Source organism: Rhipicephalus microplus, chromosome X (assembly GCF_043290135.1).
Source record: "Rhipicephalus microplus isolate Deutch F79 chromosome X, USDA_Rmic, whole genome shotgun sequence".
Classification (NCBI taxonomy): Eukaryota; Metazoa; Arthropoda; class Arachnida; order Ixodida; family Ixodidae; genus Rhipicephalus; species Rhipicephalus microplus.
In genome coordinates this window covers 151782494-151806675 of record NC_134710.1, presented here as the reverse complement: position 1 = coordinate 151806675, position 24182 = coordinate 151782494, and the positions used below count along the sequence as shown (strand labels likewise).

General features: G+C 48.3%; 1 protein-coding gene and 1 long non-coding RNA gene across 7 annotated transcripts in view; one reads left to right on the top strand and one right to left on the bottom strand.

Annotated features, from left to right (window-relative positions):
• Nucleotides 1–22582, bottom strand: part of LOC119175509 (uncharacterized) — a 71491-nt gene extending 48909 nt beyond the window's left edge. The window contains exon 1 of the long non-coding RNA XR_005110296.2: nucleotides 22374–22582. This is a non-coding gene — a long non-coding RNA (uncharacterized LOC119175509). The remainder of the gene's footprint in view (nucleotides 1–22373) is intronic.
• Nucleotides 22583–22735: 153 nt separating this feature from the next.
• The window catches only part of LOC119177035 (serine/threonine-protein phosphatase 4 regulatory subunit 1), a 148846-nt gene continuing 147399 nt past the window's right edge, over nucleotides 22736–24182 (top strand). For 2 of the 6 annotated variants that reach the window (XM_075878007.1, XM_075878005.1), the window contains exons 1-2: nucleotides 22751–22839; nucleotides 22939–22977. In XM_075878007.1, coding sequence (XP_075734122.1) covers nucleotides 22833–22839; nucleotides 22939–22977 — 46 coding nt within the window. In that variant the 5' untranslated portion in view covers nucleotides 22751–22832. Of the gene's footprint in view, nucleotides 22840–22938; nucleotides 22978–24182 lie in introns of all 6 variants that reach the window. The other 4 variants (XM_075878011.1, XR_012887053.1, XM_075878008.1 and 1 more) reach the window with 4 other exon arrangements.

The following is a 24182-nucleotide window of genomic DNA, read 5'->3' as shown; positions in this document are numbered from 1 at the left end:
TCGGGTGTTTCGCAATTTCAATAAGCATGGCTTTCTCCAGCATCTACAAGCATGTGGACAGAGCTAGCAAAAAGTCGCCTTGTCTCATCGACGGCGCGGTGGTGTACGATGCAGGCCGCGTTGTTGAATGTGCCCTGCCGGAGCCATCAATGGAGACCACATCACCGTCACGGATCTGGTCCTCCAAACACGTGGACTTGCGAACCCGCCCCACAACGTCCCCGTGGCGATCGAGTTGTGCGCAATGGTGAAGTACTGCTCTGTGCCTCGGGAGGCTTCGTCCGCCCGCGAGAAGGACGTTAGCTTTCACGAAAATCCTAAAGAGAAGGGCACGCCTGCCCTTTTCCTTAGGATATTTTTTTTCTGCGGTGCAACGATAGTGACAGTGAACACGAGGATATGTGTGAGAATCGCTGATTTCTGCCACTGTGGCATTCGCAAACAGCACATGAGATAATTACTGCGGAGTGGCTGTTTAAATTCCTGCTTCGGCAGTCCTTCGACCGTTCATGGCATCTACCAGAAATTCAAATCAGCATCAAATTACCGAATTTGAGATAATCGTGTTTGGATTGCAGTTACGGGCGTCGGCAGGGCGCAAGCCCGTCTTGTATCGCAGTAAGAAAAGTCTTGAGGGGTAGGTGCTGGTGTGACTCGTGAAAGGGGGCAAGTTCCGCCTTAATGCACCCCCCTGGTCGATGCGAATGACTGCAGTTTGTCGCAGTTGTTCAGTGAGAGTGACATTATGAAGTAGTTCATGCTAATACCGCACAGGGCCATCACTCGGGTACCATACAAAAAAACAGAATATAACAAATAGCTATCGCTGATTGTATACCGCGCACAGGGCCGCAAAGATTAAGTGACAAACTTTAGTGAATGTGCACTAAACAGCGAAGCAGGTTTCGCTTATGAATTTATGGTAAGCAGTGCGCTAAGCGCGAGTTGTCTTGATCAGTAAACTACATATGTACGTTCACCAACCAAATAAAGCTGCAGTCTCAAAGATGTCCTGCGCCGCTCAACTGCGCTCCTGAGGCGCTCTTACCGAGGTGATTCGGAGATCATTCATGTCATCGGCTCCCCGTTCTAAAACCTACCACCTTCGCGGTAGGTTTTGGGACGACACCTCACCTGGTGTCGTCCCAATGACTAAATTACTGGCAAGGTGCTGAAACACGGCTGCAAGCTTACCGAAGAGTGGAGCGTAGGACGGGTAATATATGAAAAGCCCCTGTCAGCGAAGTTCTTGCTACACACGGTCGATCTAGGTGTGGGGGGCTTTCCCTCTCCGAGTTTGACCATGCGCTTCTTTCTAAGCTTCGGCTCCTTATAGTCGTGAAAGCTAACGCCCTTTTAACGAGCGGTCGATTATATAGAGGCGCAGCGCAGTACTCCACCATTGCGCAACACTCGCCACGGAGACAAGCGGCCGCAGTTCTAAAAACAACAACAACAAAAAAAGCAACAACAAAGCTCTGTGCTTTTAACATGAGCGTTAAAAGCGGACACTCACGGTTGGTAGGAACAGCGTCGGTAGCCACCACACACAATATAACCTATTAAACTGCGTCTTTGCCGAGTTTTACCGCGACGGTGGTTTCTATAAGGCGCCGCCGCGCCTCGAAATCGCGCGAATCCTCGAACTGACGTCATACAAGCGCGGTTCGCAGCGCCACCATCGGTCGCACACCAGGCCAATAGTAATACTAGCATGGCTTCTATATATACGCCACTAGAAACTCCTGCTGTGCCGATGTTGCACATCAAACGTCGCCGGATGTATATATATATATATATATATATATATATATATATATATATATATATATATATATATATATATATATATATATATATTTCTATTGCCTCATAGAAAGGCAATATCACCCGCATTTGTCAGTCCTGGCAACTCGACATAGCGAATGATTGACTTGTTTGACTCGCTTAATATCGCATCTAGGTGGAATTTGTAGCATTTATGACTGCGAATTCTCGCCAGTGACCTCATAGGTGTGTGCACGGGGGTGGGGGGCGAGCTCATACGTTGACATTATAGGCGGGGCGCTGCGACGGAGCTTCGATTCCTTGAAGGGGACGCCTGCGCACGCTTCTGAATCACCTTACTTTCTCGATAGTGTTTCCAAAGTACAGTGTGATGGTATCCATTTGAACTTACAGCTTTACGAATGTACTCTGTTCTCCACGTCACGGCCATCTCCCGATTGCTCTTGTACCACGTGTCACAGCTGTCCAGTAACAGTCCCGCTCGTTGGGCCGTTTCTGCTTGTGCTTAGGCAGGGGCTCGCCTATAGCCCCTTAACACCCCTTTCTCTCTCTCTATCTCTGTTTTTTTTTTTGTAGCATTTCATTTGTGATTCGAAACATATGTCCTTCTTCACAAACCCACACCACAGGCATAAGCTAATTTGTTTCATATTTTAATAACTGTCTTTTCTATTTTTTCTCTCAAGAGAACCTGTCATGGAGTGCCGTGTAGGTCAGGATCTCGTGCCTGACAGCCCTTTTCATTTTTTTTTTCTGCACATAATTTTAAGAATGTCAAAGTGTCATTTTTATTTGTGGAAGTGTGTATATAGTTTGAGAACAATTGTACTCGCTCTTGACATAAAAAAAAGAACGCTACCTACTATTATTACAATTAATTTGTTTAAAGCTTATTGATTGCCTTTATCGATAACAGCTTGTGGAGAGTAACTGAGTAATTACTAAAGTGCAATCGAGATCACATTTTGCATTGCCTTAATTCCTACTCTTGTTCCACAAATGTAACTAATGGAATTACCGGACCTGGCTCTTTCATAGTGTCCTCTGCAACCCTTCATAAGTGTATCTTCGCACTTGTTCGCTTTGTTTTTGTTGGTAACCTTGCATTTTTATTGTCCAGACACCAGCAACGATAGTGAAGACTCGCGCAATGCATGAAGGGAACGACTGTCTCTTTGCGTAGGAACACCTTCTTCGTAAGACTACGATTACTCAATTCTACGGATTCCAAGGAGCAACGCGAGAAGCGATTGTCTCTGGGGCCCAAACATGCGCCAGAAATTGCCCGAGATTGACACACTTGCCTCAAAGCTAGACCTAGTTATAGCTGTCAAGTCAGAGCAGTCCATTATCAAATAATACTTCGTGGGGTCTTAATATGAGATATATGCCGAAATAGGTTACTCCGGATTCGATTCCGTCACACGAGATTGTTCAACGTGCGCGTACGTGTAGAACACGGATGTTTTTACGTTTCTACCCTATTGGAATGCGGCTGCTGTAACCAGAGATCAATGTTACGTTAAGCGGCTCTGTACCGTTTTTCTGCCCAAGCACGTACACGCATTTTTTTTTTCGCATTATCCCTCTTCTCGTGTTCCCCCTTTTAAAGGCGCCGCCTGCCAAGTGAGACGAAACAGGAGCAATATAAACGATATACCCGACCATGCCAGAGTCGCGCAGCACGTACTTTTTTTTTTTTTTTTCATCCCGTGCGCTATAGCTTTCAGCAGCTCCGCACGCCGCTCATACGAACCGCTTGGATCAGTCGCGGGCGCATATATTCTACAGCACGAAACTCCCAAGCCGGACCTTGTAAAAGTTATACCGCTGTAATCACCGTTGCTCATTTCCCGTGGTTTCTTACATTTCGAAAGCCTTAGAACAGCCGAGCATACGAGCGCCAAAATGTGCGACCCTCGATTTCTCGTCTTTAATACTGCCAGCCTCGAGATCCGATGAATGGATGTATATTACGCGTTATTTATTTCAAATGATTGGCCTATCTTCGCGCTTTATTTACCTGAAAGGTTACTTCGTTGCAGTAAATAGTTATTTCTATTACATGTTATGTGCGTCTCTTGAAATATTAAAACTCAACGAGTGCATTTTGACCACATTTAACTGGCGATAACGTTCAGATAAGACGCCTGCATAAATCAGATTATTTATTAATTTTTACTATGACACCCAGTTTCACAGCAAGAATCCTTAGTATTGACCCCGGTCGTCAACTGTTGGAGCGGCCAGTTTAAAGACTGCGGGTTTGGTTACGTCATAACTAATTTCGAGCGAACGCTGGCTGCCAGCATGCGATAAGGACAGGCCGGACGCTATCGTAGTCTGATCCAGCTGACCCCGAAGCCCCCCCCCCCCCCCCCCCCCCCCCACCAAAGATGGTATGGTTGCCCCCTTGGATGCGATGAATTTTCTTTTCTTTACAAACCAATGCGTAAGCGTAATGGTTCACATGCGTCGTTATTACATCTTTGTATTTCTCTTCGCCCTATTTTTTTTAGTTGAGGATTGTTTGTTTTATCGCCTCTACTCATGAGCTGCGCACAAATAGTCGAAGTCTGGTAAGAGCAATTCTTTTTTTTTTTTTTTTGGGGGGGGGGAGGAAGCATGGACAATTATACTGACCAATGAACTTCGTTCGAATCTATGCGTCAATGTTGAAAAGTTGGCTTGCGACAGACAAACAAATAAAATAAAAATATATAATATACATTGTATATAGTACCGGACGTTAGCTCTGATTCTTCATTACATTCATTCGTGCGTCTCGCCTTTGATTGACAGCTCCATAAGCGGGCTGCTTCAAATACTCTGACGTTTGCATGACAGCGAGCAGCTGTATATGTTACATGGACGTAACGAATTAGGGGCATTGTTTAGCTTTTCTTTCTTTTCTCTTCTCAGCCCCGCGTCCGGTGCGCAGTCCGGCACGTGGTATATACCTGCACATAGGAACACTATACTTCAGAGCCTCAGCTGGGCTCTCGTTATGAGACTATTCGCTTAACGCCGTGTCTTGTGATGTGCTGTAGAATTAGGTCGCCATGCGGGCGATCGACATGTTTCCGATTCCCGACGCTATACGATGCACACGTATGTCGTCACGCGACGCCGAAACGTGTAACTTTTGTACAAATCCTTTATGTCTCGCGATGGTTTACGTGTGTTGCCTATAGTCACTTTTTTTTACGCAATGTTGTTTCACATAGCTGAAACTTTTCACATAAAGGTTTCCTGTTATGCCATGCCATAGCAATTTTCTGCAATTTTACAATAGCGTGTGTCGTTCAGTAATTGTGTACCTTGATGTTAAATGTGTTTCTATTTGTTATTCTCTATTTGTCTTACGCACTGTCCGTTGCTGTTATTCTAAGGAGGCTGTGACATAGTCGAGGTGCTCATTGCTAGTAGCCTTTTGTGACAGCTCCTATCTTTGTTTGAAGGAGAAGTAAACATGGAATTGAATAACCGTGCACTCTGAAGATGACGCCTCGCGCACGCACCATATGGTTCAGTTCCACGCAGACATGTGGAGCTTGGACGCAGGTTCCATTCCCGCGGTCGCGGCGGCCGATAGGGGTAAAGCACAAGAAAAACGGTGTACTTATATATATAGTTGCAAGGTCATGAACCCCAAGATAGTCCAGATCAATCCGGAATTCACTACTCTATCATATCGTGGTTTTGACACGTGAACCCCATAGAAAAGTGATTTTTTTTTAAAGTTAGGGGCTGCTCACAAAGCCTTACTTCTCTGCCTCCAAGCAATTTTGTAAGTACCTACGACTACGCCTTACTTCTCTGCCTCCAAGCATGCCTACGACTTTAAGTAAATCCTCCTCATGCGTTACAAACGAAGAAGTTACCAAAGCCTTGTCCGGGTTACCTTGCTCACGCATTCGGTGATTCTGCAAACAAACACTAACTTTACGGACAGTTGTTGAGGATCGAGACAGTATTGGATGGACAGATCGACTATCAATATGCGTGCGCTTCTTCGATCCCGAACTACGGACCCGTAGGCAACATCCTGAAATTACCAAATAAAAATGAGTAGCGAAATAGTTGAACACCAAACCACCACGAGTACCGATTAGCTCCGGACGTACCGGAAAAGCAGTTTGTTCCTCACGATGACCCACAACGTAACGCGCATCGAAAACGGGCTCACTATGCAGAAGTATCGAGCAGCGTCTGTGCTCGTCGCTTTATGTGTACTCGGCTCGCTTTCAATGCACGCTGATCTCTGTGTTCCTAGCTACGGCTGTCTATTCAGTCCGAGTCACTTAATTCCAATTTCCTTTCCTCCGTTTATTCCCTTCCCTTGGAACTGGGGCATCGCGCCCCTCTATAGCTAGCTGGTTGTTCTCAGCCTCATCCGTCCCTCTTTTACTTTCCGCCCTTTTGTGTTTGCGTATGCATCTAAAATAATAATGATGATTTCGTGATCTATAAAGAAAAAAAAAATTACATTAAAATCATGATCATTTCATGTCACCTTCGCCTGTCTGCTGAGAATTCTTCCACCCACAGAGTGAAGCAGCTGCGGCACGCGAACTCGCGTCCTATCCGTTCGAGGCATGATCCATATACAGGAGGGGCACTTTTTGACTGCTGTCCGCCTTTCTCAATGCGAGCAAAGCGCCACCGCCTGCTGTGCCTGCACCACGTGACTGAGCCGTTAAAAAGAAGAAAAAGCGCGCGAAAGGGCTGAAATATTCTGTCGTTTATTATTATTATTATTATTATTATTATTATTATTATTATTATTAGCGGTTTGTTGGTTCCACATCATCGCAGGAACGACTGTACTTTAGAGGTACAAAGTAACGAAAGAAAATAAAATACACTAAAATTAATTCGTCCTTTATACAGTGTAATGACCCTTATAAATAAAGGGAGAAGACCCCAGCTGATAGCTACATGTATATAATTTCCTTGTGTATGCTCCCTCATGCAGACCCTATTACATTGCTGCTACCGGCTGGTGAAAGAACACATAGTAAACTCGCCGTTCAAAAGTATGCATAGATTATTCGTTCCACGAAGAACAGTTTGGAGCAATGTCTCCTGCGATTACTGATGCTCAATATTTTTTTTTTTACTAAATTAAAAGACCTTGTGGGGCGCTGCTTCCGTGCCCAGGAGCAAGTACAACATGAAGTGCAGATTAAAATATAACAGTCAAATATTTAAATCACGAGAACAAAAAAAAAAAAGACATTGCACGGTTTAAACTATGTATGCTTCCTAACCGAGGCTTAACTTAGTCGCTGAAGCAGCGCCGCTTGGCGCGCTCCATCTCTTTGCATTTAAACAAAATGGGCTGACATGCCCCTTCTAATGAGAGTAGAAAAAACAGTTCAGTGTATACTGTACCTTTATTCGTCCGAACCTCGAATAATGCGCTTATTGTGAATGCCTAATCGCTTGGCGACGGTCAAGTGGTTATCTGGCGCGCCTGTATAGAATCTGTTCCCTCGCCTTCACTTCAAACACCGCTAAAGTCATCCATAATTCACCTTCGTTCCCTGCTGCCGCCCGAAAGGTTGGGACTCTGGTCGAGCGTCGTGCACGGCAGCGTTGGCGCAAACCAAAGAAAAAGCTAACTCGCGGTGCTCGCTTAGCTGCCCTGTACACCAGGGCGGCGTCTCTTGGGGCAACCTAGAATGCCTTCCCAGGAAGACGTGGCTTGTGCGGGGCTCCTGCAGGGCACGATACCGGCCCGGTCGCCACCGTTTGAAGGGGGAGGAGGGATGGGGTTGGACCACGCCTGTCAAGGGTCTTCGGTGTGTTTTTGCAGCGTGTGACACCGTGGACTCGATTCAGTAATCAGACGGGCAGGTTTTTATTCACAGAGAAGAGCTTAGCAAGCCATAACTGCACATTCAGTAATACTGAGGCAATGAAATTGCCAGGGACAATATAAACAAACCACTTGCTTCTGTACTCCTCCCGTCTGGTATAGAAGTAAAGGGTGTTGGGGAACACCAGGGGGTGGGGGCGCAAAGAAAAGTTCTGTTGCACTTAATGGTATGTGCCTGTATGAGGTGATAATTGAGCATATTTGCATAGCCGAGTTCACCTGACAGCCTTGGATAAAGACACACTCGGAATGCCGTGCATGTTTCAGTTTCGTCTGCTATCTGAGGTTTTGCGGAACGCGATATTGCTGGTCGAAGGCATATGTCACGACAGCGTGGAGCTATTTAGAATTCAGAATGTTAACAAGGCAATCGTCGGTTTTTTTTCTCTCGTTTGTTTTTTACGGTAAGAATGCGCCAAGTTACCTTTTGTTCATTGCGATTCAGATTATTGGAGTTTTAGCCTGCTTCACTGGCACTGTATTTATCTGCCCAGCAATTACGACCAACTAGCATCCGAAAAGTTTAAAGTGTCATAATGACAACATGACCGGGGGAGATTGGAAGCGGCACATAGATATGTGCTTCGGTGGTCAATGCGTTGGCCAGAATCTCACAAAAAGGGTCCCAGAGGAGAACGACAAGGGATAGTGTGCTACAAGTCTTGTGCTGTCCTCCTTTCTTTATGTTTCTTTTTTAGACTCGAAGCAGCTCTTTTGACTAGCCTGTGTAACGCTGTCCCTCTGTACATCCCCACTGCGCATGCTCGCGTCTCGTGCCGGCCTAGGAAGACATCCACCAAACTGTATCGCAAGGCCGACGCAGGCAGCGTTTGCTAGTGAAAAACCTACTGCTCGCACTGCACAACGGCTCACTGGCCACCCCGTATATGTAGGCACTGGATCACGCGTTTGGAATTCAGTCAAGGGGGACTTTAACTTGGTTTTCGCTTGACGAGCGTCAACGTCGCCGCCAGTGTTAATGTTAGCGCCCGCTGCTTCGCATCTACACATGGTTCTCTTTAACGGGAGATGACCCAATTATTTTTTTTGGGGGGGGGGGGGGTAGTCGAGGTGGGAGAGTGGGAAGGTTGCAAAATATTTGTTTTTCACTTGTTGTGTGTGCGAGAAATTAGATGACAACGGAGTCGAGACGATCATCGCCTATTTGTCAAGTCACTGGTTCTTTCCCCACTAGGGAAAATGAAGCTTCAGATCCTGGTTAATCATGGCGTTAGCTGTTGTGACTTACTACATACACCGCGCTTTCATCTAATCGTTTTATTCACTGCGTGCTCCGTTTTCTCTCTCATCTATCAGCTGCCGGACGCTTCCTCGAATGCGAAACTGTGCCTCTGCTAGGAGGTCACCCATTGTATCGCCATCGGCGCTGCATGTACGGTATGAGTAAGCGGAGAGGACTGAAGGGAGGGATCCTGCAAGGTGTCGAATAATAGTGTGCGCGTGTACACACGTACAACATTGAAAAATGTGAGGTTTTGACCCCCGCAGCTATGCTATGGCGTCTACACATCCCGTCCAAACTTATTCAAAGCAAATGGTGGCATTATTTTTACCAATGCTGAATAAGCGTCACACTCTGCGCGACAGAAAGCTAAAGAACAGATAGAAGCCGTGTATGGAGCTAAGAACTCTGCTAGGGTTCCTCGATGCGCGCGCCCCCTTTACGCTGTGCCCTCTATCAGCGCTCCCCTTCGAGCAGTCCAGGAAAGAGGGAATGACACAGCTCTTTCACCCCTTCGCGCACGCTTACAATAGTTGCGAATGTTTCCGAACAATTAATGGCCCTGCCCTCCTAAACGTGTGGTCCACTATGCAGCTCCCAAGCTAATGCGATGTTGATGTACATCAGCGTGACCAAATACCCTTTGCACCGGGTGGACTTGTTGCTGGTGTCCTAGCCTAATAAAAAAGTAGTAATAAAAAATCCCAGGGTTTCTTATGGACTGACCTAAGATGACTGGAAGGCGAAATCAGACCTTTTTTTTTTTTTCTCTTTTGAGTCGACATGCTGTTCCTGCCCCGTTACCTATACGGAAAAATTCCTGCTTTTAGCTGGTTTTGCATTGCCTCCAGGACCTTTGCAACATCACCTGGTTTTACATAACCTCCGTGATCAGCCCAACGTTGACCAAGCTACGACGCCGTGTGATGATGTCACGAACTCTGGCCATCTGTAACGTCGTGGTGATTTTTCGCATCAGTCGTGTTAACGCCGACAGGAGATGTCGCCGCGGGACTCCGGTCAATTGTAAAGTTTGATGAGGCCATATAAGGATTTCGCCTTATTTAATAAACATACACGTTTTTTTTTTCATTTGTGAACAAGGCTCCCGTACGGAGGCTGAAACGTCGTGCTTTTATTTGCTTTTAATCGTGATCAGTGTGTTGTTTTGTTTTCGTAGTCAGCAGACGCATAACTCCGAAACTGCGCCTCTCTCCCGTGTCCTTCCGCCGAAATGAAATTAGCCGCAGAGCACGTTCGTGCGCGTCGCGAAATCTGATCGTGTGATCATCATCGATATCCCCTCTCCGGAACGGGTCAGCGACAGTCAAACATCCTGTTTATTCTAATCTGGCTTCATTATCGCCCGTCACTGACCAGAGGGCGCGGCGCGGTTCTCATTTCCCACCTTATCGCTGGCATTGGTCGCCATGGGTACCAAGAAAGTGAGACGTTCGCGGAACGCACAGGTGTGCGCTGAAGCGACTTCTTTTTATGCACCTTTCCAAAAAAGGCTCCCCGAGTGCCGTTATAATGCCCTCTGGGAAGTTAGTTGTAAATATGCGTGAATCCCCCCCCCCCCCCCACATGCACTGCAGGGCCCTTCTTATGCGATTCTTGAATAGAAAAGAAAAGTGAGCCCCGTAACTGTCTGCATCACAGTGCGACATCTCAACAGTAGCTCACAAGGGATGGGGTGAGGAGGGATTGAAAGGATATGATTAAAAGGTAAATAAATAGAGGAAGGAGAGAGCGAGGCGCAGGGACTGCGAACGACGGAAGTAAAGAGGAGATAGGAAATATGGACACGGTCGCAGGAGTCCGAGGACTGGGCACCACTCAGTGAGGGATGGCGTCTATAGGCGAGCCAGTCGGCCAGAGCTGCACTGTCGTCGGTGATCGCGGGGGCACAACTGGTCGGCACGGAATCCAGAGAGCGAGTGCAGGGCCCGGTTACGCTGCTCCTACTAACTAGGCTGTGTGTTGTGGCGCTACAAGCCGAGGCATTGATCTCTCTGCGCTTCACCTTACTTTATACGCTCTAAGTACTTAGAGACCTGCAACTTTCGTAAACCGAAGGTTGAAGGATCGGTCCCCGTAAGTTGTCTTTTCGTGTGAATTATTTTTATTCACATTTGTATAACAATTACTGCAGCGCAGTTAGAAATACTATACAAATGGCGTCTTCAACATACCTCATTTTGCCTTCACCATCTGTTGGTTTTAAGTAATATTCCGAGTTTGACAGTCGACTACCAACACGAATTGGTTTGCCCACGTGGCTCTCGACATACCTATAGTCTGTCGGTCTTTTTTTGTAGCTGCGTATATCATGTGATAAATAGTTATAACTGAGAAGATTACAACTAAGGGGTGTCCGTGCTGTGCCTCGTACATGGATCCTCGAAAGACGCGGTGCAGCCTTCCGCGTGCGCCTGAAACACACACATATGCCGGCGAGTGTTTCCTTTTGTTTACTAATGTGCCCTGCCGGTTTTGATAATGCGTTTTGCGTGGTCGACCAGATATGTGGAGGCGCCGGTGTGAAAGCCCGTACATGGCCAAAGTGTGAAACCGCCAGACAACCACTTGCGCAAGCTCGGACTTCGTGTCACCTCCTTGAGACTGACTTCCTCGTTCTGTAAAATTCTCAGGGAAATGGTAAATGGCGGGGAGGGGGGTGGGGACCGGCAAAGAACCCGAGGCAGCACCGCCCACTTGCGTATTCTCTTGCCTGGCTGGCACCCGAGTTCGACACGACTCGCGCGCAGCCCACTGGATGGCTCTTTGTTTTATTTAAACATTTTTTTTGTCGCTTACGAGTTCTGGGCGAGTCACTGTCTGCCTTCGCGCCAGTACTAAAACAGCGACGGCAGGTCTATTTCTGCTAAAGTCTGAGTCACGTCTGCCGCCCTTGACGGCTGGCGCATCCAGTGGGACTCGAAACCGCTCACCCGCACCACGTTTTACTACGCAAAATGTGTCGCGCGCGCACTCTAACGGCGGTGTTGTGTCGCTGCTCCGTTCAATGTTCTGATATACACTGAGCGACCTCCCGAAGCGCAATATGAAGCGTAACATAGTCGCGACGTATGTAATGATGAACTACCAATTTCATGGAGGCTACGGACATTGAACACGCATCTATTCCAAGTGCGCACGCATGCTCGTGCCCGAGAGGGGCACTTGTCACTCTGCAGCATGTATACAGACAAAAGGCGCTGGGGCTTCTGAGGCGAGAACAGGTCCTCTGCCACCCCGCTGCCATGGGTCTTCTCATTCATGCACAGCGGCATTGTATTCGTTACTGCCTTACTGCTGTCAAACATCTAAACGCTGCTTCAGGCGGTGAAATTCGACGCACCTGCAGCTGGGTGGCTCAGGTGCCACGTTTCCGACTTCGAGGATGACGGTTCGATGCCCGGTAATGGCGGCCACATTTGGGTGAAAAAAAAAAAAAAAACCACCCGAGACACAGGTCACGGGCGTTGGGTCACGGGTGGTTTTTGGTCACAAGCCACCCCTGACACAGGTGCAGGCAACCTTGGGTGCAGCCTCGCTGTGGCGGTCTAGTGACTAAGGTACTCGGATGCTAACTCGCAGGTCGCGGGATCGAATCTCGGCTGCGGCGGCTGCATTTTTGTTGGAGGCGAAAATGCTGGGGCCCGTGTGCTCAGATTTGGGTGCACGTTAAAGAACCCCAGGTGGTCGAAATTTTCGAAGCCCTCCACTACGGCGTCTCTCATAGTTATCTAGTGGTTGTGGGACGCCAAACTCACTTATCAATCATTGTTATTTGCCTTGTTATCCTTACACGTGAAACCCGGTTGTCGCTCATTCAGTACATGTTCACAGCTCTGCGCTTTGTCCTTACTAGATGCTAAAGATTCCTAGAATGCCCGACTGCTTGGCTCGTCCAGGTGTCTCTAGCGGGGGTCGGCAGACCAGCAAAGAAAAGGCATTCATCCGCGCCGAAAAGCCTGCCCCCCACCCCTCCGCCAAGACGGGAGGTGTAAAACTTGTGTTGGGTATAGTTGGTACACAGCACAATAAGAATCGAACTTTTTGGCGCTAACAGTACGGAAAATGAAAAAAAAGAAAAAAAAAAGAAGTGAGGAAAGAAACAGGTTGACAAATATGGAGGTGTACACCTCCGTATTTATTTCATAGAAAAAAAAAAAAAAACAGGCTCGCACTGCTCGTTTGCTAGACAGAGCGACATTGTGAAAGAAGGAGAGAGGGACCCGCCAGTGGGGCTCCACCTGTGTCCGCCGGTTAAAGCTGATCGAACACCCGAAGAAGCAACATCGGCGACAGCTTGAACGTGTAATATAAGAGAACATCGACAATATTCTAGGGCCTAAACCCAGAATTCCTCAGTGGCTACAAGAAGTTGGCGACGACAGAGTCAACTGGACCGAACAAAGTATGGAACAGCTGCAGGTGATTACAGCTGCAGGTGATTTTACAAGAAGGACGCGCGCTGGGCTCCCGAAGCTGAGCGAAGATCTGCTGCAACTGAATACTACCGGTGCTCTGGAGTACCATCAAGAACGCTTCGCGAAGAGACGAATTGGAGGTCTAGGAGATGAGAGAGCAAGACGCGCTCATCGAACAGCACGCTCGGGACGGCGACCTTGCGGAGGAGTACCACAGGTGTGCGAAGGAGCCCAACACTGATCACATGCATGTGAACACGACCCGAGCGTCTGCAATGAATGGGCATGTCCGACGGTGGAACCGATAATGAAAATGCAACCACCACATCGTCCACTAACAGCACAAGGAACTTGAATCCGCCAAAAACTTGGAACTGCAGGAGGTCAGCGGCGGCCGACTTGACAGGCAGCCTCTGTGGGACCGATTGCGACATACTGTTTATGAGAAGTTGAGAACGACAACCTTTCGGACACGGAGATGTTCTTGCACTTGCCTACCACGCTGACGGGTATCCGAGGCACTGAATACGGTGAGTGTCATCGAAGGGACTGAACAGAACTACGAGTGTAGCATAAAAATATTGAAGGAGCGCTTCGGCCAACGCAACTCGTGACGGAGCTCTTGAACCTGGATACGGCACGGCGTGGTGTTTCGAATGTTGCCAATATAATGGGTTCTTGCGTACCACGCAGCTCAAACAACGTACAAAAATGTGCTGAGTGAAGGGATCGTCTACTCAAAGCAAGCCTATAATTGAGATAACTTCACTCGGGACAGGAACCTAGAACCTTGAAAGAAAGATAGCACATGGTCAGCGAGAACGAAGGAATCGACCCCAGGGGATAAAAAAACGCAGCCGAGAACTAAAGAGTTAGGTGTCGTATTTAAATGAAGAAATTCGCCGGCATATAATGTAGACAACATGCATTGGTCTTTTCGTGAGAAGCCGCCGTCTTGCAGTAGACATAAAAAAGGCAGCTACCACTGGTTGCAACAGGAAATGGTCGCGCAAAGAACGGCACGCCTTCGTTTGTGTTTTACAAGACTCTTGAGTTTGTTTTCCTCGTCAGCAGTTGAATACCGCGCGAGTGAAGTTTTTTCCGGGGGGTATCGTTATGGTGCGTCAAATTTCGCCCTGTTTAGATCGGACGCACGTGCGCGCACTTTAACTAGCCAAAACTCCCAGTTATGATCCAAAGTGCGACGCGCATATCACGCTTCGAACGATAACGCAATGCTACACGATTTCGCTATCGCGTTATCGTTCGCACAGTGATGTTTCTAAAAGTTCTCGTGTTAGCACATGTTTCTCGCCTTTGTCAAGCTTGCTGCCTGTCCTTTCTCATCGTCGACCATGTGATCACGGCCAGCCACAACTCTATGCCGGGGCACTGTATCGCCACCGAAGCACGTGCAGAACACAAAAGCTGATAGCACAGGATCAGAATCTACGCGCTAGAGCCCTATACTTAGACTGCAATCTTGGCGACGATTTACCACCGTCTTCCATCAGGAAATACGCCCTCCAAATTTCTCTAGCGTGTGGTGCATCTCGACGTGCCATACAAGTGCGACACTGCGAGAGAGAAAACGTCGTGCGTACATGATTAATTAAAGAGCGTTACTCAGAAACCTGCTCGCTAAGGCCGAGAAAATTAATATCGAAAAAATTAAAAAAAGGGTTAAGGCAGCAACTTGAGCATTATTTCAGATTTTGCCAATTTACCTACATGCGGCGACGTCAACCGACAGTAACAGGCGTAGCAGCTGACATTAGACATAACTTAGCTATTACTAACAGGTAATAACTCGTATTGTTGACCACGGCGCCGCTCTTGTAGTAACTGTTTCTCTCCAAGCTGACAGGTTTTTTTTTTAATTTTTTAATGCTGTGGAGGACACGCACACTCCGACTTTTACGTATACGTAGAGACCTAGCCAAATTTAAAGTAAAAGAAAATAAAGCAAACAAAAAACGCGGCAGCGGCATTGCTTTGGGCGTCCTCGTTATGGAGCACTGCAGACCAGTAGGATGAACGGAACAAATAATTCGATCGTTAAAAACCACGCCGTCTACCCGGAGAGAGTGCACCCACTGCGTGGTGTGTCAAGTATAGTGACGACGTGTGTTTTCCGGACACCCAAAGAATGAATTGCAAAGGATTCTGAGCGATTCATTTTGCAAGAATGCCTTGCAAGAATGAAAACACACGAATAAGAACAAAATCACCACAACCGCGGCTAAACGCTTACCCGAACGAGTAAAGTACTTGTTGCAATTGAAGCCCATGTTTGCATGTAGGTGGTAGTGGTGGTGGTTAGGTGAGAAAAAAGACGCTTATTTCTGCAGCCCTTTCGGTAGCACCGCGCAACGTCTTTTGCTTGTTGCACTAGACTAAAAAACTGTGAGTGCATGCCCGCTTTTGAAGAACACTGAGCTGAGCACCCCAGCGCAAACAAATTTCCTAGAACACGGATTGCTCTTTGTGCAGAGAACGCGCACGTGCGTTCGCGCCGCAAGAAAACGATCCTGTTTACGAACTTGCCCCTTCCGCACAACGTTTATCGCTCTGCTATCGCCACGAGATGCTTTTGGGGCCGGTTTTCACATTGTAAACAGCAGCAGGCGCCCTACCCAGGGGTCGCCACCACCGTCTATGATCACTTGACAACTGGCACAGCAGCAGTGCAAATAAGTGACTTTTGAAAGGGGAAAAGGAAGAAATGAATGCAGTTTTGTTACTACCGATAGTTATAGCGCGAGAACAGAACGACGACACAGAGACAAGAAGAACACGAAGGTCTTGTCTCTGCGCCGTCGTTCTGTTCTCGCGCCAAAACTATCGTCATGCCATACCAACTAGCCCAAGCTGCCACACTTCTGTTACTTCCTCTCTCAATAGACGGCACCTCCACAGTTCTGCGCAGGGGATGGGGCAAGGAGGGATTAAGAAAAGGATAGGGAGAAATTAAATGTGTAGAGATAGGGAGAGGAGCAGGGACAGCCACATACGGAAGTAAGGAGAAGATATAGGAAAGATGGACACGGTCGCAGAAGTCCGAGGAAGGGGCACCACTCAGCGAGAGGTCTTGTCGGCGTCGGGAGATGGCGTAGGGCGAGCCCAGTCTGCCAGAGCGGCGCTGTCGTCGGAGATCGTGGGGGCACAACCGGTCGGCACGAAATCCAGCGAGTGCAAACCTGCCTCCGAGCTCAGCATGCCGGGGGAGAGCGCAAGAGAACTGCCTCCGAGCACAGCGAGTCAGAGCAGCCACCGGTGTCGATTCGCTCGCAGGATTTCAAGCTGGACGGTTGTGCCCTCGCGATCTCCGACTTCAGCGTAGCTCCCGCCGACTGGTTCGCCCTCCGCGGTCTCCTGACGCCGTGTAGCTCTCGCATTGTGGCACCCCGCCCTTGGACTGCTTCGACCGAATCCCCACTTTCCTATCTCCTTCTTTTTCCTCTCGTTGGCTGTCTTCTTCTGCTTCTACTTTCCTTCTATTCTTTTTATCCCTCCTTCCCCCCACCCCTATAAGGCACTGCGCCGTGTCGCCTGAAGGCAGACAGAAATTAGGTGCCTTTTTCCTCTTCATTCTAATCACTACCACCACCACCACCAGCCACCGGTGTCCGTGCGTTCGCGCTCTGCCCCGACGCGCTTTGCTCGGAGCAAAGCTGCATTACCAAGTGATCATAAACGGCAGCTGCAAACTTCCAAAAAGTCCACGTTCCCTGACGTCGATACAAGCGCCTCAGTATGTCGACGGCGCCTACCACTGTTTACAAACACAGAATAGGTTTTCGTCACTCACTGTGGGAACAAAGCCCAGCTGAAAGCAAAAAGACGTGTTCCCTGATTGGAGTCTTCGGGCGCTTTGCGAGAAACACGTGTCCGCGGCATCCAGACTCATGCGTATCGCTCTGAAGTGGTTGTCCTTCGAAAAAACGGGGTTCCCGATTCGTGGAATGGTCTGCCTCCTTTCCCCGTACAGGGATATATATTCTTGGAGTGAGGAGCGGCTAGCCCTTTCTCGTCGTGCTGACTTCCCCGGCCCTTCGAAGACATGTCGCGACTCCGCTCGAGATATTTTGCTTTTGTTGATCGTGTACGATGCTGGGCAACTCCCGCAAAAAATGAGGTGAGCTTTTTTTCGTATTTTTGTTCCCGTATCTGCTGGAATTTATGCAGCGTACATTTCACACGTTCGTCGGACTCCGATATAATGATCTGGTACAGCGGAGCCACGTGGTCATTCATTCTTTGTCTGGCACGGCATTCTACTTCATTTAATGTCGTGAATGATACCACGACTTCTCGAAGCAACGTAATGCACGTATTCTGGCAGGGACATTGTCAAGGTATCGGTTGCAAGCGCTTCGCCGTCGCTGGCTATTCCACAGGCACACGTGGCGTTGAATGAATGAATGAAAGCCCGGAGCTAAGAGCACGTTGCGGTCGCTTGCAGAATTTTCATGCAAACTGTCACACATCAAGGTGAAAACACCACGTGTTTTCTCCGCCTACGATTTTCGACTAGTACTGAGTCAATCATTCGAACCGTTATTCTGATGAACTGGGTCATCACTCGCCACGTACCCGTGACTATGCATTGTGACTTTTTTTTCGTTGCCTTATTTTCAATGTAATTTATCTACGCGGACTGGGCTTACATGGGGCTCAGTGAATGAAGGAAAGGTGTGCAGCTGACGGGGCTTTGCAAGTAAGAGCACGTGTTTTGTGCACCCGTCATTTTTGGGACAGTGCGTTATCGATTCTTCATAAAATCGCCCCAAAAAGCTAAGCTTATTACTTGCCATATCTGCGCTGATGCTATTTGGACCGCATTCCAGTTTGCGATAAGAAAAATGTTCCGGGAGGAAATCTGACGCAACATGCTCCTTGATGACGATAGCGCAATAGATTTATATTGTAGGCAGATATACTAATTATTTGCGGTTTTTTTTCTTGTTAAAAACACGATATAGTCACGAGGCATGGCCCGGTGGAGGGGTCCGGAAAATTTTGGCCAAAATCCAAGTACGTGCACGGACCTCCTGCGTTTCGCCTATATCGAACCCACGACCTCCGGGTCAGGAGCCTGGCACCGCAATCATTGCACCATCGCGGTGGCTTTGCTATAGGAAGACGGGGAATCCCGCATGCATACTCGATTAGCCCTGCCATTCATCTAATCCTCACCTTTCCACGTAGTTCTGCCGCTTTCACCTATGCTACTCTTCCCTTGATCGCACCACGTTATAACCGCCCTGGTATTAAGCTCGAAGGCGTGGGTTCGTTTACCTGACCGCGGTAAACACGTTTCGACGAACGCGAAGAGCGAGAACACTGTTGTACGCCCGTTGACGAAATAAGTCGGAACATGTGAGCAATGACCGCAATCCGATGGATGGATTGATATGGCTGTACCCTTTAGATCGGGTGGCGGCTAACGCCACCTAGCCTGAATACTAAGTGAACAAAAAATATCTTGGTAGGAAGCGCAGCAACTATTACACGGAACACTCATGGAACTGACCCGATACAATTGTTTATTGAACTACTAGATTTATCTTTTTCTCCCTTTAAGTAGCAAACTTAAGATGATGATGGTGATAGGGGACTGTTTTCTTTGAATCGGCTGTTCACAAATATTGTGACGTAGCCAGATAAAAAAAAAAAAACGAGAGATAGGAAGTTTTAGAACAGACAGCGGGGCACACACATGTCTTTTTGCACTCCAGAAGTGGTTGCACGTTAAAGAACCCCAGGTGGTCAAAATTTCCGGAGCCCTCCACTACGGCGTCTTTCATAATCATGTGGTGGTTTCGGGACGTTAAACCCCACATATCAATCAATCAAATCACTCCAGAAGTGCCGTGTCTGCCCTGTCAGTCCCTATTTCACCGTAGCCTTCCACCACACTTGTAGACGAGCTTGAAACTGCATTGCCGCACCATCTGACGTGAAGAGTGCGCATGTGCGTCCTTTCAATTTCGCAGCCATATCTTTTCACCCTCTTGCAGCGTACCAGCGATTACATGTAGCGCTTCGTGCTAGGCGTCACTTTCTTCATTCAGTGACGCGCTCAGTTCAACGGGGTCACGGTGGCGGTGAGGGTATGCGACTGGCTGCGTCCTGTTATAGCATATCTTGTATAGATATATAGATAGCATATCTTGTACAGGTGGCAAACAGGTGCCAAACACGTCATTAATTCTCTTCTCTGCGCGTTCGTTTTAGTTGAAGCGTTGAATGAAAAGTTCGGCTGCTCTGCGTTGTCTGTGAAGCGTACAGTTTCGGTTCCCAGTGCCGCCAGGCGCCCGAGAAGGTGGCCTCTCGCCTCCGCTAGTTTCCTTCCTTTCACTCCCATTCCTCCAGCCAACGACGCTCAGTCGGACTCCCTCAGAAATGGACTTTGCGATCCCAAAACCACTACCAGCAAGCATGGCCCTCCAGTGCGCGCGCAGAAGTAACGATCCCGTGCTGTTGGGGCAAATGGCCGCTCGTGGCTGACAACATTCGACAAGTGTGCTCTCGTATAAGTGTGCTCTCGCCTGGTGCATAAAAAGTATGTCTGAGCCTTCGCACTTCTTGCTCAGGCAAGGACTTCAGCTGCGAGGGTCTTGGGCCTTGCAGACTAATTCATCAGCACAGACTTCAGCCAACAAAATGAATTTTTTTTAACAAAGCGACATTATTTCTAAATGCACTGTGTTTTAAATGGTTCGTAGATATTTGTTTTAATTTTTAATCATGTTTTAATCATTTGTTTCAATTTTTAAACTAATAACCGAAATGAAACAACACTTGTACTGGCGCTCTTTGGCCGTAGATGCCCTTGCGCCAATAAAACTTAACGTAATAATAAAATAAGAATCCGGTGCATGTTTACCGACCTTGGATCAAAGCGGCAAGCATGTACGACCCTTGGTGACTGGGCTGCGCTGTGCGTGCCATCATTGCATCCTGCCAGATGTCAACAACATAGAATCAATACTGCAGTGATTCCTGTCGAAACGATCGTCAGACATCACCGATTCATCGTGATTTTATAAGAACAACACCGGCAAGTAGAGACTTATGGAAGGCGTCTGAGATTTGAACTGATGTCGAAAACGGCTGCGCCCAACAGTCATATCATGCAGCAGATTGCTGACCATGTTATGATGAAGAGTCTAGACAAAGCACTTGGAATAGACAATGCAACTAAAACAAGGCACGATCTATCTGTTGCTGGCGTCGGTGTTGTTTGTGTGTCAATATTTCGCTTTTTCATATGATTGCCTTATGTTTGTTATTATTGAGTGACATGAACGGCGCAATTTTCGGCATTTTTCTCCCCGTTATTGCCGTCGGATACTGCAGCCACATGGAAGACCACTGTAATGTGGTTACAGTGTCAATGGACGAGCGGCCCCTTAAATTTGATTATGCATGGGCATGTATGCCCCCAAACAGACAAACGGACGCACGACCATAAATAAAGTAGGGAGTTTTAGAATAGGGCCCCCCAAAAATAGCGTAAAGGCCACTGCGCATGCACGAAACCGCGTTTGGGTTGGGGATGCTATTTTTCGAATTCAGTGGGAGCCCCAAAAGTTTTTGGTCAGGCAAACGTGACCGCACGCACTGAAGCATTGGCTCCCGACCAAGACTTGAGTGATATGGAATAGGGGGAGTGTCCACAACGCAGCAGACGCTATTCGAAAACTCATCGCTCCTGCGTTTGCCGCTATCGCCGAGACCTGCTGGATAGGTTTAAAAGTGATCAGCTGCACGATTCGATGGTGCTGTTTATTGGGGTCCCAAAAGCGGGATGGGTAGCCTTCTTGTCGTCGTGTCATTATTTTTATTTTCATGCTAGCTTCTATCACAACTCCGGTTCTATCCATCTCATCCTAACCCCCCCTTCCCCCCCCCCCCCCCCCGCCAATATCGAAACGTCTTCCTTATTGCCAACCGGCAGCTGACGTTCCATCCCCCTCGAAACTACTGACTCGCAAAGATTTTCTATGTACACCCATGTACATTTTCCATGTACTTGCCCTTCTGTTACACTGAGCTGAGTTTGCGCAATTAGATTACAGCAACGCCTGCTTTCGATAAGTCTTTTTAATATTTTTTTTCTCTGGCAGCCAGAATGGGCTTCGAACAGTAAAGCATGTTTCGATACATCTTATACAATTTGAGAGTGGCATTTCACAGCGGGGTCATTTGATCTGCAGAAGTAAATTCAACTTTCCGGACTATTGAGAAGCATAGAGAGAAATATATTGTGTTGTTGAAATAAAGGTAAACGCGCTCACTCTTCCTGAGTCCATTTAAGCAACGGCAAAGTCTGCTGCCACGTTCACCTTATTGGGTACTTCATGTCCGTTTGACCGGGGTATCATAATATGCGAACATGAGGAACAGGTAGCAGTCTGCCGGGGCTGAGACCCTGAACTCTTTTTTTCATTAATGACAGTTGTATAATGAACGGGACTTGTGGCTCGTTCATTACACAACAGGAATGTGTGTTACCTGCGGCTTTGTGTGACGTGAATGCGATAGCCGCACGAAAAACATAAAATGAATAAAAAGACGACGGTTCACAGTAGCGCCGGGTGGTATAGATTAGGAATAGCCTGATGTTATCCGTTTCGCACATTTTTCACTGTCGCCCGCTTACTTTCCCGTTCATTCGCATAATCAATGGGCATGATGATGTGCAAACAAAAATGAACATGTCAACCAATCAACTCTTAACCGAAAATTAATTACTTTGGCTCTTAATCTTCCCACATTCCCTATCGTTGAGACTAATTAGTTGCATTTTCTTCTCTCTCGTCTATCGTTTGTTGCTGAGTGGAATACTTGTGGGACCTACTGAAGGGGCAGATCAGGTGGTAGTTGTAAGCCGTATCATTAATGACACCGTGACACAGCTAGTTTCCAGCCTTCGAGCATTGTGAAATGCATGAGAGGAAGCCTGAAAATGCTAGCGAGGAGGAAAAACGTAAGTAAGCTGGCGTCTTACCAGTGCGAAAATGTGGCGCACGCCACGGAGAGGTTATGTTTACCCCCGGTCTCAGACGGCGACGAAAGATGTGCACCTTTTTTTGCTACTCGCCGGGCGAAAGTTTTCTGGAAATTTTTAGGGTCTCCGCCCCAGCCGCGCGCGTCTTCCCCGCGCGCGCGCGGAGGAGGATGTAGCGAGAGAGGGTACTGTGTAGAGCGCTTCTCCCAGCCCCAACGGCCGGCGAACGCACAGATTGGCGATAACTGGTGACGTCACACCTCCCTCGTCCAATGAAAGAATTGGAAGGAACTTTGTTAGTGAGAGTGTGCGCCGACGCGCGCGCGGAGACTGCGGAGGAGTGCTAAGGCGCGCGGGCGTGCTGAGTCCAATGAGGGTCGTCGCTCGAAGGTTCTCCTCGCCAGTCTTTCCTGAGCTCTCTTGTCGAACTTCGCGTCCTCGTGGAGAGCTCGCAGGAACATGGCGGGTGAGCATGGTGTTGTGTGCGGCGCCGCCGCCGCAATTCTCCCTTGCAATGGCGCGGCACGGCGACTACGGCTGCTCTAAAACGTGAGCCGTTTTACAGGAATGCCGGACGACGGTGATGGCCTCGTGCCGGATCAGAGTGAGTACGCAGATGAACTCGGCTTCCGATCCGTCATCGGCGTCGATGAAGTGCGGTCTGACTACTGACTGGCTAAGCCTACTGCCAAGCGCATTTAGGCCTAGCGTCCTGTTCCTTCAAAGGGCCGCCCGCGGCGGGCGCTATGGCGCGCGTGGCGGCTTCTTTTAGTTCGTTCGCGTGCCGAAGCTCGGCCGCGATTATCTCGCTGCAGTTTCGCCTCGTGGATCGGTGCCTTGTCGCAATGCACTTGTTATACGCGTGTTGCTCTGTGGTACTACTACAAATTCGGTGTTGACAATTCCCGGAGGTCAATACACACCACGGGATCGTTGCTATTTGGTTGTAGGCGTGTTTTCGGCGTCATTGTGAACAATTCTTCGACGATACTACTTGCTCGAATGAGCGCACGTATTCTCGCTTGGATGTGCAGTTTCCTTGGCGCCGGTGACTCTTCCGTCACCGTGACGCGGTTGACTGGTAATATCGCGTGGGGCTGCGCTTTTGGGTAATCGCATTTGCTTGTTTTTGTGTTTAGCCAGCCTCTCTCGTAAGTTACTTGGCATATCTGTTGTAAATTTCGTCTTTTGATTTTGAGTATCTCTTTCCGTAAGCCGGTGTGTTCATACTCGAAATTTTTGACGGTTGGGCGGTTACGGCGCATTCAAATTTAAAATTGTATTCTGGAGTGGCTGACCGTCCGCCAGTTAATGCGAAGTCGTTTGCTTCAGTACAGTCTCCAGTCTGACCTCGCTTTCCTCGTGGGCGAAGAAAAAGATCCCCACTCGGAATCTTTACTGTGGCTTTTAATTATCGTCCGACGTTGTGTCACTTGTATATTTTTACCCTCACTGTAGCCTCTATGTGCCCTTTACTTCGCAGGCGCTCGCTATGGTAAAACAATTGTCCGCGTTTTAACAGTTGCTGCTGATCGGTTTGTTTGACGTAGGCACTAGCGGAGTTTCAGTGAGTGTGGCGCGCATGAAGCGTGCGACGTGCTTGATTGACGCGAGCACCTTTCCATTGTCCCGGTAGCGCCAACGGCGAGGACGCCGCTTGGGTTCGCCCATGGGGGTGGAGAGAGCGACCAGGCGAGAGCTGCTTGGGCGTTTGCTGCAGCAGGCGTTGCCCTAGGCGCCCGCTTCGCCGGTCATGTTCAAGTAAAGCGAGGTGGCTCATAACCGCTCTCGGTTCTAACCCTAACGCAA